Source organism: Sus scrofa, chromosome 1, assembly GCF_054392235.1.
Source record: "Sus scrofa isolate SSC_HxYL_T2T_F1_AM1 chromosome 1, Sscrofa_HxYL_maternal_Yorkshire_Landrace_v2.0, whole genome shotgun sequence".
Lineage (NCBI taxonomy): Eukaryota > Metazoa > Chordata > Mammalia > Artiodactyla > Suidae > Sus > Sus scrofa.
The window spans coordinates 112,291,813-112,308,452 of record NC_139383.1 but is presented as its reverse complement, the minus strand read 5'-3'; the positions used below and the strand labels follow the sequence as shown (position 1 = coordinate 112,308,452).

The 16,640-nt window shown below is 36.7% G+C and overlaps 1 protein-coding gene across 5 annotated transcripts in view; it reads right to left on the bottom strand.

Moving 5' to 3' along the window:
• DCC (DCC netrin 1 receptor) overlaps nucleotides 1-16,640 on the bottom strand; it is a 1,237,100-nt gene that overhangs the window by 99,319 nt on the left and 1,121,141 nt on the right. For all 5 annotated transcript variants that reach the window (XM_021073456.2, XM_021073460.2, XM_021073463.2 and 2 more), the window contains 2 exons: nucleotides 13,737-13,802; nucleotides 741-903 (listed from right to left, as the gene is read on the bottom strand). In XM_021073456.2, coding sequence (XP_020929115.2) covers nucleotides 741-903; nucleotides 13,737-13,802 — 229 coding nt within the window. The remainder of the gene's footprint in view (nucleotides 1-740; nucleotides 904-13,736; nucleotides 13,803-16,640) is intronic.

The window sequence follows — 16,640 nt, the reverse complement described above, 5'->3', positions numbered from 1 at the left end:
TCACTGCAGCCCTCGGATCCTTAACCCACTGTGCCATGGCAGGAACTCTCAAACTGTGTACTTTGATGTATCAAGTACATACATGTGCTATAACCTAGAGCTTTATAATAAGAAAATATTTTTAAGCCCCTCAAAAGTTTTAATTTCTGAGAATCAACCAGAGCCAGGAAACCTGAACCATTTTTGAATTTCTGGAATCTCTCTTCTATCCTAACCATAGCCTCCAAACTAAACACTCCATAGCATTATAACTATGTTGAGTTTGGTATTTTATACTTATCCATGCAAAAAACATTGATTAAATACCTAATGGTCTCCTTGCCACAAGGGATAAATAAATACTTATAGAAGAACACACATCTCCAACCTTTTATACGTAAATTCGGAAAGGGCCATAAGTAGGGACATAGTGAAGTCCATTCCCCAAGTGTTACTTAAGGAACACCTGCCCTCACTTGAAAGGAAGAATCTGGTCTCAGGAAGGAAAATCGAACAGAAATATAAAGCGGATGTCCTGGTGGATTCTGCTATCTAGTCTTCAAACCTAGTCCTCACTCACTTACGTTATGGGCCTGGGATGGACAAAAGGCAAGATTTCCCCCAGGTCAGGAGATAAGGTAAGGAACATATGGTAAATTAGGAAAGAACACAGGAAGAGAGCCATCAAAAATCTAACTCAAAAAGATGATAGTCAGGTCAAGCAGCAACCTCTCTGCTGTGGGGAACTAGCTGTTACCTACTTTCTCTGCTGGGCTGAAGAGCGCCGAGTGCAAATCACAGCCACAATCACCACCACCAGCACTGTGATGACGCCAACGGTGACCACAATAATCACAAGCAGGTTGCTGTTCTTCTGAGGAGTGACGCTGCCATGTGGAGGGTGCATCTGACCAATGGGTGGCTCTGGGAAAAGACAGGCAAATGATGATCAGATTTAAGGAAATGTGGCAGCCCATTTCTTATCATTTCGAGTTAAGGATTCCAGAGTTCCCATTGTTTTGGGCATTCCTGTAGTTGGGAAAAAAGCAATGAAAAATGAGAGAAAAGATCTAATTTTTCTAGTCAAGAAAAATGAGGTCAATGTCCACACAAAAACTGACACAGGAATATTCATAGTAACATTATTCAGAATAGCCAAAAGTGGGAAAACTCAAAGCCATCAAGTGATGAATGGATAAACAAATATGGGAGACCCATTCAACAGAATATTATCCAGTCATGAAAAGGAATGAAATGTTGATACACTATTTATGTGCTTTGAAAATGTTACACTAAGTGAAAGTAGCCAGACACACACACACAAAAGGCCACCTGTTGTATGATTCCACTTACATGAAATCTCTAGAATAGGCAAATCTATAGAGACAGAAAGTAGATAAGTGTTTGGCAGTGGATGGGGGGAGAAGCGAATAGACAAAGACTGCTTATTGTTAGAGGACTTCCCATTGGGGTAATAATAATGTTCTAGAACTAGAAAATGGTGATAGTGGCTTGACCTTATGAATAGACTAAAACCTAGCGGATTGTGCACTTTGAAATGGTGGTATGTGAATTATATCTCAATGGAAAAAAATAAGCTATTGTACTGAGTCAAAAGCAGAGAATGCAGTAAGCATGCTTCTTCGAATGCTAAGAATTCCAGTGTGACAAGAATCAGAGCAGGGTGAGAAAATACTGTCCATTCAAGGCTGTGAAAGACAACTATTTGACACCAATCACTGACAATTTCCCTTCCTTTTAAGAAGCAATCTATAAAGTACATTTAATTTTCAACCTGTCATGTTAAAATAGAGGTATATAAACTGTAGCACCTGGATTCTGAAAAGGGGATACAAAAAGTGGGAATAGAACATTCGTGAAGGGACAGGGACTCTCAATTTACAAAAAAATGAAGATGATTCCAGACATAGTATTGTGTGAAAAAACTGAATGAAATTTAGGTGTCCCATGGCAATCTTTAGTAACTTTGGATGAACCAAGTAAATCAGGTCAAGTGGGTATTAAATATATGTTTCTTAGGTAGAAAAACCTCCAATAATGAGCATTTATTTTGTAATGGACAGTGTGCATGCATGCATGTTAAGTATTTATGAAAAAGATTCCATTTAGAGATAAGCACTTGGTATGAAGTATGAGATATTTCCCATCATTTTCCATCCCATTTTGATTTCTAGAATTGAATTAAGGGAAATAAGTTAAACAGTATATTAAAAAATTTTCTTTTCAACCTGTCAAAGGTGTATGAATTCCACTTGAAAGCAGCCACAGGGTTTGGAAAAAAGTCAGAAAGTCCTGATATAAATTTTTCCTCTGTTACAACAGTACATCATGATAGACAATATTTAAGTGAAAATAATAGAATAAGAAGACATTTTGATAATTTGCTTATGTAATGGAGAATGACAAATGAACCTTTAAATTGCTTTCTTTAAATCCTCAGTGATTAATCAATTAGAAATACTGTTTTATGTCATATTTATTACAACCTACATAATTTTCAAAAGTAAATATTAGCATATAGTTTTATTTATAAATTAATTTTAAAAGTAGCAGAAAGTAATGAATTTGTATGTTTTCATAGATCTAAATTTGAATGTATTTCTTGAACCACCTGTATAAGCCTTCTATACTCCATGAGCAAAATCTTTAGGCCTGCTGCACCTCAGTGCATTTACCTACAAAGTGGAAATAATATTTACCATTTGTAATTACTGTCAGAATTAGTAAAAGTACATACAAAGCAACTGCCTCATTGACTGACACAGAATAATTCTTATAATATCATTATTCTACTGAAACATTAAATAAAATGTTTCCTAAATGAATAAACTATCATGTCTTTCAGATACACTGGTGAGGGCTTCCAAACTAAAAACTTTAAATTTTTGTTTATTTTTTCATTTTTTAAAGTTTTATTGAAGTATAGTTGATTTATAATGTTGTGTTAATATCTGCTGTACAACATATCAATATTCTGTGATAACCTACAGGGAAAACAAATATTAAAAAGAATAGATATGTGTATATGTAAAACTGAATCATTAATTTTTTAGCAATGATATACAATATGAAAGATAATTAACTTGTTTTCACCAATGAATATAATAACCCAGCATTTACCTCGAAATTGAAATACCGTCTTTTGCCAAGTTATCCAAGAATCATTGTTTTTCTTGAAAAAAACAGTCACCTATATTTAAATAAATTATTGCTGACTCAATACCTATTTTGGAAAAAAAATAATACCTTGAATCTCAGGGAGAGTAACTTATTGACAGTCTTTCTTTTCTTTTCTTTTTTAATTGTTATTTCCCCAATACAATTTTTTTCCTACTGTACAGCATGGTGACCCAGTTACACATACATGTACACATTCTATTTTCTCACATTATCATGCTCCATCACAACAGGCTTTAAACAGCACTTTTGGAGTTCCCTTCGTGGCTCAGTGGTTCATGAACCTGACTAGGATCCATGAGGATTCGGGTTTGGTCCCTGGCTTTTCTCACTGGGTTAAGGATCCAGTGTTACCATGAGCTGAGGTGTAGGCTGCAGATGTGGCTCGGATACTGAGTTGCTGTGGCTGTTGCATAGGTCAGCAGCTGTAGCTCTGTTCGACCCCTAGCCTGGGAACTTCCATATGCAGGGAGCATAGCCCTAAAAAGCAAAAAATAAAAATAAAAATAAATAAAATAAAAAATAAAAAAATAGCACTTTCTGTTAAAATACTCTGATTATAAATGAAAGAAATAAGATTTCCTTGAAGTAATTTTTACATTTACTACAAAGGAATGAGGCATGTAATGAAAGATCAGAGCTTTCTGTATCATAGTTTTACTTAACAATTTAAAAAGTCATGTTACAGTAGTATCTCAATATGCCCTTTCTGTGTGTAATAAATTAATTGATTAGAATGAATTAACCTTTTATGTAAGAGCTTACAATGGAGACAGTTGGGGAAATCTCATAGATTTTATTATCATAATTTAAATTTAACAGTGCACCATTTCTGACAAACTTAGTTTGAGTCATACATGGCAGTAACACTGCATGAATATTTTAAAAAACCTTGTAAATTGGAAATTTCCAAATTTTTACTCTTCTTTCTTCTTTTCACCCAGAAGAGATCATGTTCCAAATCAGAAAACAATGAATCTGGAGTCTACCGAGTATTAGTGAGAATATTGACGGCATTTGGCTCAGAGAGTTAGGGTTCATGAGGGCTCCTATTATAAATCTTTGATTCCAGGCCTTTATTACTTCCTCATAAAAGTTCTCATCAGTTTAAAACTCAATATTCAAGATCTTTCATTAGTTTCCCCTTTAGCCATTCAAAGGCTGAATAATCAGACTATCTGACATTAAATGGGCATTTAAGAAAGACAAGTGCAATGGTATCTTTAGATGGAGCTGATCCTTGTTATTTGCAGTAATGGTATTCTATGAAGTCACCACACATTCTGAATTAGGGGATAGTAAGCATTGCTTTTAGAGAAAATAAAGTCTCAGGTCCCTGGCAGCCTCTGGTCACAAACTTCTTATCAATCAGTCAATGCATAACCCTGTTTTATGTGTTTCTGTTTAAAGACAACTTACTTAATATGTAATGCTGATTCATTAACACTGAACTCATAGCTAACAGCACTATAAATGTATGTCCCAGTGAAGCTTAATTAATACACATCTTTTCTCCATAAGGCACATCAGCCTTGTGTACCTGGAAACACTAGAAAGCACTTCATCACCACATGTAGGAGTAGCTTTAAACAGTGAAACTACCAACAAAACCCCCTAAAATGTGAAAAATTGGCACTAAAAGTATTGCCAAAAGGACACATCCACAGTATGAGAGCTAAAACATGCAGGCAGAATGGCACCTTATTCTAGCACAGCTGAGTTTGTGAGCATTGGGCTGCTCCAATTTCTGGTTGCTTTGTATATATCCAAGGATGATCATAGAGCCACCATAATTATTGGGTTCGTGGGTTAGAAATAAAATTTTAGAGAGTAGGTGAATTCACAAATAAAGAATCTGCAAATGATGATCAACTATATATCTAAATACATCAAAAGACTGCTCTAAATGACGAAAACCTTTAGAACTCACATCTCTAGATTGTGTAGTTAAGAGTTCTGAGACTCAGCCTGACTCCAGAAGGGGCAAGGTGGCATCTGTCATCTTTTGAAAGTTGCATGGCACAATTCAGACTTGCAAATCTCATCCAGGGCCCTGGGATTATTTCACGAGATAATGGACACATCACACTGACAACACACACCGGCACAGAATTGGTAATCAACAGATATAATGTGGCTCGATATGTTTCATTTTATGTGATCTTTCCAAATTAAGGAAAAACACCCTATTCTAATGTACCTGTTCCTGGTGTTGGCCTAAGAGCCTGGGTATCCAATGTTTGAGTAATCAAGGCCTAGATAAGTGTCATTAAAATTGGTGAGAAGGGAATCACATTTTTTAATGTATATTATTTAATTTTGCCTGCATTCCCCCCCCCCGGCAGTGACAATGTTGCTTTTTTAATTAATTAATTATATGTTTAGGTAGGTATGTAAGTATATATTGGCTGGCACCAGGGCATATTTAGTTCCCAAGTCAGGGATCAGATCCAAGTCGTAGCTGTAGCAACGCTGGATCCTTTTAACCCACTGTGCCAGGCAAGGAATCAAACCTGCATCCTGGTGCTGCAGAGATGCCACCAATCGATCCTGGTGAGCCGCAGCGGGAAGGGAGTCACATTTTTTAAATATCATATGTACATTCCACCTAATTTAATTTTCATGTCTGATACCATAAATGATTTCATACTTTTCCTACTAAATTTAATAAAAACAAACATAGATGTCATAATCTGATAAGTCTAAAGTCTTAGTAATGATTAGAAAATTAGTTTTGTGAAACTACTCTAATGTCTCTAATGTGTGTGACACTTGGGAGACCTTCAAAAATATTGCATGTTTCTTATCACATTTTCCCTCAAAATCTCTGTAGTAAGCTCACAGATAGATCAGTGCTCTGAGTGCTTAATTATCACATAGAACAGAAAGCCAGGTATGGAATCCAGGAGTTCTGCCCCAGCCCCCATTTTGAGAAACTGGTCTTATTGCCACAATGGCTGTGCCCTGATAGCTACACTGTATCAAGAGGCAGGTAAATGATGTGAACAGAAGATGGCCAAGTGCCTTTCTGAGGAGACAAATGGATCCAATGAAAATTGCTGGTTGGGAAATGAACTTCTCTCCTATCATTGCAGTCTTCCCCAATAACAGTTTTGTTATTAGAACACTTTGAGCTCAACATGTCTTCATAATTTCACAGGCCTTTAAATTTGCACGGAAATTCATATGGCATTGACTATTTCAATGCATTTCCCCTGAAATAAGGTGCTATATAGTCAATCAGCTGGAAAAGATCTCACAGATAATCTAGCTCAATGTTCCCTACAATGAAATATTAATCACCATTATGGGAGGAAAAAAAGGTTTTTTGGTCAATTAAGTTGGAAAACATATTTTTTCCCTCAAGTATCAGAATTTTGAACATGATATAATGTGAACTGTATATTGTCAGGAGAGGGTAGGGCAGAAATGGTTGAGAATGTATTCAACTATTCCATAAATATATACTGAAGAATCAACTAGGTGCTGTGGACATATGTAATGTAATCAAAATATGGGTAACTAGGGATTATATGATGTGATGGAAGGGTAGCTAACCATATGATAGTAATTATTTTGGATTATTTAAGTGTATCAAATCAACTCATTGCACACTTTGAACTTATACAAGATTATATGTCAACTATTTTCCAACAAAGCTGGAGGCAGGGGGAAAAGCCATAAAAGGATTCGAGAAGGCAAAAAGAAATAATATGAGATAAGATGCATACGCAGTTGTCAGACAGTCAGAGGCTCGAAGGAGAAGGACCAGAGAAGAAAAAACTTCCAATGTACTAAATGGCCTGTCTTCTCTTCCTGAAACAGGTACCCCATCTGGGTCATTGTGAGTGCCAGGTTACTTCCCACCTGGAATCAAGGCACTGCTGACACAAGAAAGTTGAAAAAGTTCCAGTTCTGAGCTATTTTTCTGGAAGAGTGGAGAAGAACAAAATCCAGGCCATAAAACCATTCAGAAGTACTTATAGGGCCATGCATATGTCATTTCATAATCATTTGTATGTCATGGTCTTTTATATTTTGTGGTTTGAGAATAATCTCCAAATTAGATACCGATTGCTCCCTAAAAAAAAAAAAAAAAAAAAAAAAAAAAAAAAAAAAAAAAAAAAGAGGCGTAATTGTTGACCTCATGGAGCTTACAATTTATTGGACAAGACTTACATTAAACAAATAATGAAGCAAATAAATATAAAATTACAATTACAGTGTTTCTTTAAAGAAAAGTAGAGTTCAGGTCAAAAGATGTAACGGGAGGGTATGATATGAGGTCACCGACAGAAGACAGAGGACATAAAAGGCCTCATTAGAGAAGAAACATTTGGGCTGAATCATGAAGTATTGCTAGGAGTTAGTTCTTGTTCCTTTACAAGGGAACTGAGAGGTTAAATGGCCTGTCTTCTCTGAGAGGAGACATGTGTCTGGATCATTGGGCGCAAAAAGGAAATGACACAAAAAGGCTGGAAAGAGAAATAGACTATTCATATAGAGTCTTATAGATCACATTAAAATTATTCTTAGTAAGATCACAGATGATTTAAGGGGTCTCAGCAAGGAAGTGAAAGGCTTGATTTGTTCTAAGAAGATATCTTTTTCCTCTGCATGGAGAGGGGTTGGTGGTAGAAAAAGAGAGACCAGCTAAGAAAATATTGAAGTTCTTCAGGTAAGAGCTGATAATACCTTAAACTGACACAGTGGCAATTTCAGCCAAGCAAAGAGGACAGGTACACAATATAGTCTGAAAGTAAATGAACAAAGCAGACGGAACATGGGGCAGGAAGGAAAGGAAAAATCAGATTCAGGCCTAGGCAATAGTCCTTCTATCTGGGATGAGGGAGAGGGTAAAAGGGCAGTCAGGCTCAGTGGGGCAAGAACAAAAATTCACTCTTGAAGATGTCAGGCAATGACTTAATCTCTAAAATATACAAACAACTTACACAACTCAACAGCAAAAAAGCCAACAACACAATGGAAAAATGGGCAAAACCTGAATAGACATTTCTCCAAGGAAGAGGGCCAACAAGCACATGAAAAAATGCTCAACATCCCTGATTATCAGAGAAATGCAAATCAAAACTACCATGAGAGATGGCCAAATGACCATCATTAATCAGTCCACAAATAACAAATGCTGGAGGGGGTGTGGAGAAAAGAGAACCCTCCCGCACTGTTGGTGGGAATGTAAGCTCATACAACCACTGTGGAGAACAGTATGGAGGTACCTTAGAAAACTATACAAAGAACTACTGTGTGACCAAGCAATCCTACTCTTGGGCATATATCTGGATAAAACTTTCCTTAAAAAAGACACATGCATCTGCATGGTCATTGCAACACTATTCACAACAGCCAAGACATGGAAACATCCCAAAACAGATGACTGGATTGAGAAGATGTGGTGTGTATATACACAATGAAATACTACTCAGCCATAAAAAAGAATGACATAATGCCATTTGCAGCAACATGGATGGAACTAGAGACTCTCATCCTGAGTGAAATAGGTCAGAAAGATAAAGAGAAATACCATATGATATCACTTATATCTGGAATCTAATATATGGCACAAGTGAACCTTTCCACAGAAAAGAAAATCCTGGACTTGGAGAATAGACTTATGGCTGCCAAGGAGGAGGAGGGAGTAGGGTGGATTTGAGCTTGTGGTTAATAGATGCAAACTATTGCCTTTGGAATGGAGTAGCAATGAGATCCTGCTGTGTAGCACTGGGTACTACGTCTAGTCACTTACGATGGAGCATGATAATATAAGAAAAAAGAATGTATACATGTATGTATAACTGGGTCATCATGCTGTACAGTAGAAAAAATATTGTATTGGTGAAATAAAAATTAAATAAATAAATAAAAATTAAAAAATTTTAAAAAGATATCAGAGTTGAGCTTTTATGATGACTTATAAGAGTCAGCTAGAAGGTATGTGTTGGAGATTAAATTTGGGAGTTGGCATAGAGATGGGATTTGAAGCTTGGGAGTGGATAAGGTCACCAGATCAAGGGTGTCATGAGAATAGATGCTCTCTTAAGACTAACGCTCTAGTGCACAGGTACAATGGGAGGACCTGGTAAAAGACAAGTAGGTGGCAAACAAGTTTCTTTGACAATGGAACACTTTTCTTTTTTCCGAGCTTTTCGTGGGATCCATGTACCTTGGAATAACCTTTGGGGAGTGCTAATTGAGATCAATGATTTTTAACTGGGGAGGTTTTCTAGAGACAGTTTTAGTTGTTACAACATGGTAGAGGGAAACTACTACTGGCATCTAGTGGATAATGGCCAGGGATGCTGCTAAACATCCTACGGTATATAGGATGAGCCTGACAATAAAAAATTATTCAGTCCCAAGTGGTAATAGTTTTGAGGTTTGAGAAACCCTGATCCAGCTTAACACTTTCTATGTTCAATGAAAAACTTGGATCCAAAGAGCTTAAGTGACTTGAATCACGCATTCCTAATCCATAGCAAAGTTAGTTATAGAATCCGGGGTTTGGGACTGGTTTGAGGTCCTTAAAATCATTTTAGATAGATAATGGTTAGATGTTGGGCAGAGACTCTTGTAGGCTAGAAATTGAGACCCCCTGGACCACTCCAAATATCTCTGTATCAGGGAAATAAGGGTAAAATTTTATTTCTGGACCTTCCCTTTGACAATAAGGTATCTGTTGAGGGTCCAATAACAGCTTATGTATAATAGCTCTCATGCAAATATGGAAAGAACTTTTTTTTCTTTTTAGGGGCCACACCTGTAGCATATGGAGGTTCCTAGTCTAGGGGTCAAATCAGAACCATAGCTGCTGGCCTATGTCACAGCTACAGCAGTGTGGGATCTAAGCCACGTCTCCAACCTATACCACAGCTCACAGCAATGTGGGCTTCAAGCCATGTCTGTGACCCACACCACAGCTCATGGCAACACCAGATACTTAACCCTCTGAGCAAGGCCAGGGATCAAATTCACATCCTCGTGGATACTAGTCCAATTCATTTCTTTCTTTTTTTTTTTTTTTTTTTTTGGTCTTTTTGTCTTTGTTGTTGTTGTTGTTGCTATTTCTTGGGCCGCTCCCACGGCATATGGAGGTTCCCAGGCTAGGGGTTGAATTGGAGCTGTAGCCACCGGCCTACGCCAGAGCCACAGCAATGCGGGATCCGAGCCGCGTCTGCAACCTACACCACAGCTCAGGGCAAAGCCGGATCGTTAACCCACTGAGCAAGGGCAGGGACCGAACCCGCAACCTCATGGTTCCTAGTCGGATTCGTTAACCACTGCGCCATGACGGGAACTCCCCAATTCATTTCTGCTGCGCCACAATGGGAACTCCAGAAAGAGCTTTTTATGAATACTTTATATTACTTAAAATGTTACTTAGTTGAGAGAACAATAAAACACAGTTTTTTCAAAACTGGAGGGCAAATCACAGCTTTTTCTCCTAAACACAGTTGAAATCATGTTTTACAGAATACCTAATATGATTCGAAAAGTAGTTAATATTATTAATTTTTAAATAACGCCCCACCAAAGTGTCAACATTTGTCAAACTGAAGTTTTCAAATGTTGAAGTCCATACAACAATATTTCGGTAGGATTTTTTGATCTCTTAACCAAAATTACTAACTTCAAAAATCATAGGAAAAGCTACTAACAAATAGAAATTGGTGAATTTTCTCCCCCAATAAGAAAAGCAGGATTGATTTGAAGTAATTTTCACTATTGTTATCCTTCATACAAATATAAACTGCAAAATCACATTGCCACAGTTGAAGATTTTCCTGCTTTGAGAATGTGGACCATAAAACTGAATGCATCATAAAAATTAAACACTACCATATCACCACATATTAGCTTTGATTCTACCTGCCACCAGAAAATAATTTAGGGAGCCTCTTCAGTTTCCTCAATTTAATTAAGGGCTTCCAGCTATAAGAGTAAACATGAACTATAGCTTTGTTTTTCTTTATTTCAATTCCAAGAGTGCTTTTTAAAAAAGAGTGACAAGTTGTAAGAAAAAGTAAATGATTAGTGAGGTCTAAATTTATTTGCAACTGCTTGAGTATCCTGACAATAAAACATCATTCTATTACAATTCTTTGAAGGATGAATCCAGCAAGTACAAAAGGAGATAGGAAACGTCTACAATTCTGTCAATATAGGAGGAGGTTTATATAATTTTCATTGATGTATGAGGTTCAAAAACTCAAGATTTTAAAATGTTCTTATTTATGCAGCCTACTTTGCAAAGGTGGGGTGGGGTCAGGGTTTTATCAGTCAAGTGTGCATCTAATTTTAAAATATCCCCTTTCTTAAGGTGTAAGATGTTAGTACAATTTTAATTGGGAAGGTGGAGTTTTCAGATGCCTTTTCTGATTTGTTCATAAGAGCCTAAGCTAAAGGCAAAGTATATATTTATCATCATTTATTGGATCACAAAATAGAAGAGGAAATAGAGTAAGTTTTTCCACTACCACCTATGTTTCTCTGAGGTTGCCAATTCACCTTCATTAATCAAATATCTTGTAATAATCGGTTATTCCAGTAGGGATGCTAGAGGTGTTTCAGGTACTTTGTTCATCCCACTCATTTTACATGAAATGCCCAAAATATCATTAACTGATACAGAAAACTGGGAAGGAGTACTGCCAATAATCTATCTAAACTGGGTCAAAGTCATTGGATGTCATTCATCTACTTTATCTTCATGACTTTGTCCTGTGAGATAATGTATATCAGATCAAATTTAATTACAATGATATTTCTCACTAGGAATCTTAAGTAGTAAAAAAAAAAAATACAATGACATGCATTTCCCTCAATTACTGTCATTCTCTTCATCTGAGGTCTGACTCCTGTGAAAAGAAAAGTTCTTATCTGTTGACTTCTCTGTTAACGTCAAATTTTGGCAGGAGTTTCTTTTCAGTCAGAGAATTCATTTTATCTTGTAGGGAAAGTTCAAATACTCAATACCAAACTTTTAAACTTTATCCAAAACCAGAATGGCCAGATGTAGTCATTAAAAATACAGGAGGTTCAGTTAAATTTGAATTACTTCTAGTTGCCTATGGACACGTACGTTGAGATGTGTATGTACAATGAGATGGTAATCCCTTGCAATACTTTTCATCTCACATTCATAAGCAATTAGAAATGATTCAAATTTTACTGGGCTTGCTCATTTTCTAGCTGTTACATTTGGCAATACTAGCCAAGATTAGCATTCTTTAGGACACACAGTTTAAGAGAGTGCATTGTTCTGTGTAATACTCATAACCACTGTTCAGTAATGGATGGAAACTGCCAGATAATTGTTCCTTCTTAACTATCCATACTGATTACCTCTTAATTTCTTGGCACTCTGACTCTGTAAAAAGTCCCAGTAACTTCAATGTATGAAACTGAGTGGCTTTCAGTTAGATCTACCTTGTCACTTCTAATAAAATTACATCTTTTGGAAATATTTTAAATACATAGAGTACTTTAAAATATAGATCATCGGAGTTCCCATCATGGTGCAGTGGTTAACGAATCTGACTAGGAACCATGAGGTTGAGGGTTCGATCCCTGGCCTGGCTCAGTGCGTTGGGGATCTGGCGTTGCCGTGAGCTGTGGTGTAGGTTGCAGACGCAGCTCGGATCCTGCGTTGCTGTGGCTCTGGTGTAGGCTGGTGGCTACAGCTCCAGTTAGACCCCTAGCCTGGGAATCTCCATATGCCATGGAAGCGGACCTAGAAAAGGCAAAAAAAAAAAAAAAAAAAAAAAAGACAAATAAATAAATAAAAAATAAAAAATAAAATATAGGTCATTAACAGCCATACATCAATACATCACTTATAAAATTCTCTATGATTGGGCCTCTCTCCCTTTCTTTCTTTCTCTCCTTCTTTAATTAAAATATAGTTGATTTACAAATTTTTGCTGTACAGAAAAGTAACACACACACACACATACATTCTTTTTTTCATATTATCGTCCATCATAGTCTATCCTAGGAGACTGGATATAGTTCCCTGTACTGTACAGTAGGGCCTGTTGTTTATTCATTCTAAAGGTAATAGTTTGCATTTACTAACCCCAAACTCCCAGTCCATCCCATTCCTTTTCCCATCCCTGCTGGAAACTACAAGTCTGTTCTCTATGTCTGTGAGTCTTTTTCTGTTTTGTAGATAGGTTTATTTGTGCCATATTTCAGGTCATATGGTATTTGTCTTTCTCTTTCTGACTTACTTCACTTACTATGAGACTCTCTAGTTGCATCCATGTTGTGCAAATGGTATTATTTTATTATTTTTTATGGCTGAGTATTTCTAACCAACTCTGTTTTATGTACTTGTCAACTATCATTGGAATTGCCTGCTTGCAGAATATGCTAGAGGTTTGTTAATAATTCCAGGCTCATAATCCCCACTAAAACCCTAAGTCTTGTGTTCTTGGCACTTGCAGTGCCAAATATTCAGTAGAACATTTGCCTCAGACACTCTAAAATTAACCATTTAAATTAATGTAACTGATTCAATAGAACCTAATTTATATACTCACCATTGAGAGTGCTTCTGTCAATCAAATTAGTATCAACTGGCCAATAACCTCCATCTCCATGGCGACCTGTTTATGGGGAAAATACATCAGAATGTTAGTGGATCTATAACATGAAAGCACAAATGAAACAAAACAGATGAAAATAATAAATTTTTAAAATACCACAAATAATTGAATTCTGACTATCTCAAGGAAAACCTGAAAGTAGTGTTACCTTTATTCCGTGAATAGTTATTTTCTATGCTTGAGAAAAGTCTATCAGGAAGAACAGACTCTTTTAAACAAGTTAAATTTAATTCCTCATTGAAATGACATCCCCTTCTCCTCTTTTTCCCTTCCAATATTCTTGTTAATGTGACACCAAAAGGAACAGCAGTGTTAGTCGAAGGGTTGCTGTCCTGAACATGGCAGAACCAAAAGAGTGCTGGTCCTGACTCCTAGAGAGGTAGAGCCCACCTCCTTCATGCTGCAAGAGGTCCTGTCAATACTGTTGCCAATCAGGAATGACTTTGTGGCAAATTATCATTATTCCTCTATAAGGGGACAGCACTTTTTAGCACTTTTTACTTATAACTGAGCTTTGAGTAGTCTTTGTGCTATGTGTCATATAGATGCCTGTGGATGAGCTATTAGATATAGAGTAAAGAGTAGAGGTTATGTCACAACCTCAATGGCATGAATATTTCTTACAAACACGGTGAGAAAGGAGAAGAAGGTTTCCTCAGTATCACGTTACTGGAAACACTGCCTTCTATGAGGTGTTCAACAGTTGTAAAAGTAGTCTCTCCGAGAATCAAGCCAGTCATTAACCAGAAGTAATTATGCTCTCATCCACTTTTAATGAATGGCGTTTCATCCCAGGTAATCTCCTTTTCTATTGGTACGTTAGTAGAACTGTAATTATTTGATAGATTTTGAGTTTTAGAATATCTATTAGGTAGGTCTTTTATAGAAAAATAGTGGGGAATAGAATCTATATGCAAACATGTATAAGAGTACAGCTAATTCTTTACTTTTTATTCACTTTGGAGCATTATTTTTAAAAGCTGTTATAATCATTTGGACCATACAAAGAAAGCCAGCTGCTGCAGTCAGCTACAATAACAACATTGGTTGTTTTTTTCACATGTATAGATTTTCTTTTTTCTTCTTTAAGACTTCCAAGTCCTGCTTTTGTGACATTCCTTTGCATTCTTCTTACTAAAGGTTTCCCAAGATCTCAACATTTTATTTGCAAAAGAGTCGTGTCAAAACAACTTAAATCGTGTTACCAGACTATCCATTCTCAATGAAAAAATTCTTTTGCTATCAAGTCAGAGTTGAACCTAGGATGTTAAGCTCCCAACAAGCAATGATAAATTAATCCAATCACATCATATTCTGTTTTCAGCATAACTTGATACAATTAAAATCAGCTGGCCAATGACTATAGGTATATAAAAAAGTGATATTTAGGATAAAGGCTCCCATGGGTATTGGAGGGTGATGGGGGGAGAAAATGAAATAAGTGGTGATTGTGAAAACTTTGATGGACTGACTGAAACATAGGTAAGCCTAACCCTTTCCCCAAATAGTTGCTGTGTGACTCTGACACATCTGGGTTTTCAATAAGCAGAGAGTAAGCTTTTCCCATGGGACACTGCCTGATCAATGTTGGAAGAAATGAAGTGAGACAAAAATTCCATATGAATGTTAAAATGACTTTTCTTACTTCTTAAAGCAACTAAATTGCAAAGCAGTCAGCCAAAAGAGATGCTAACAGCCCCACACTTAGGCCACTAAAGCAATAAATGATTTCTGTTGGGAGTAATTCTGTATTGCCTAGAAATTAGGTACATAGCCTATGGAGGATTTTCCTTTTCCTCTAGCATCCTGATAAATATCTTTTTAATGAAGTTTCTTACTTTCCCAGCTAGTTTGTGGGAAGATGCAGAAACAAGCCCACAAGCACATTCATATATTACTTAAACATAAGTATCTATGAGTATAGAACCCCTTAGATTCGGAGAGGCTATTGATTACATGGTAAATTTCAATATGCAGAAGAAATCAGATGTCATTTGGTTAGAGCTCTGGGTAAGACAAAGGAACTCTGGAAATGCTTTCCCTTTTCTATTCTTTTCTTTTCTTTTCTTTTCTTTTCTTTTCTTTTCTTTTCTTTTCTTTTCCTTCCTTCCTTCCTCCCTCCCTCCCTTCCTCCTTTCCTTTCCTTTCCTTTCCTTTCCTTTCCTTTCCTTTCCTCCCTTCCTTCCTTTCTTATAGCTGCACCTGTCGCATAGAGAAGTTCCCAGCCCAGGGGTCGAATCAGAGTGGCATCAGAGACCTATGCCACAACCACACTGGATCTGAGCCACATTTGCGACCTATGGCACAGCTTGCAGCCAGAGATCAAACCTGCATCATCAGAGAGACTATGTTGGGTCCTGAACCCACTGAGCCACAATGGGAACTCCTGGAAATGCTTCTTAGTTAATAAAGGGCAGCCTGAAAAGCTGAGCATTCTACCCATGCAGTCTAGTGTATTGATACTTGTTGACTTTTTGTTAGTTATAATTAGAGTGATACCACAAAAGAAGATGAAGTAACTTTTAACAAATCCAATAGAAAATACTTTAAAAGATCTATGTATAGTTTTCTAAGGTACCCCCATACTGTTCTCCATATCATCAACAAGTAAGATGGGATTTATGGTAATTTAGAGTGTTGGCACCACTTCAGTATGAAAACATAAAACTAATTTCTGGGATATTGATGAGTCTGGGATCTCTTCATCTAACAATGTAGGAATCAAATATTAATTTTGCGTGGTGCTGTGTTTCTGTTCTCTAAAACACATCTTTTATATACAGATGGCCAACAAACACATGAAAAAATGCTCAATATCGCTGGTTATAAGAGAAATGC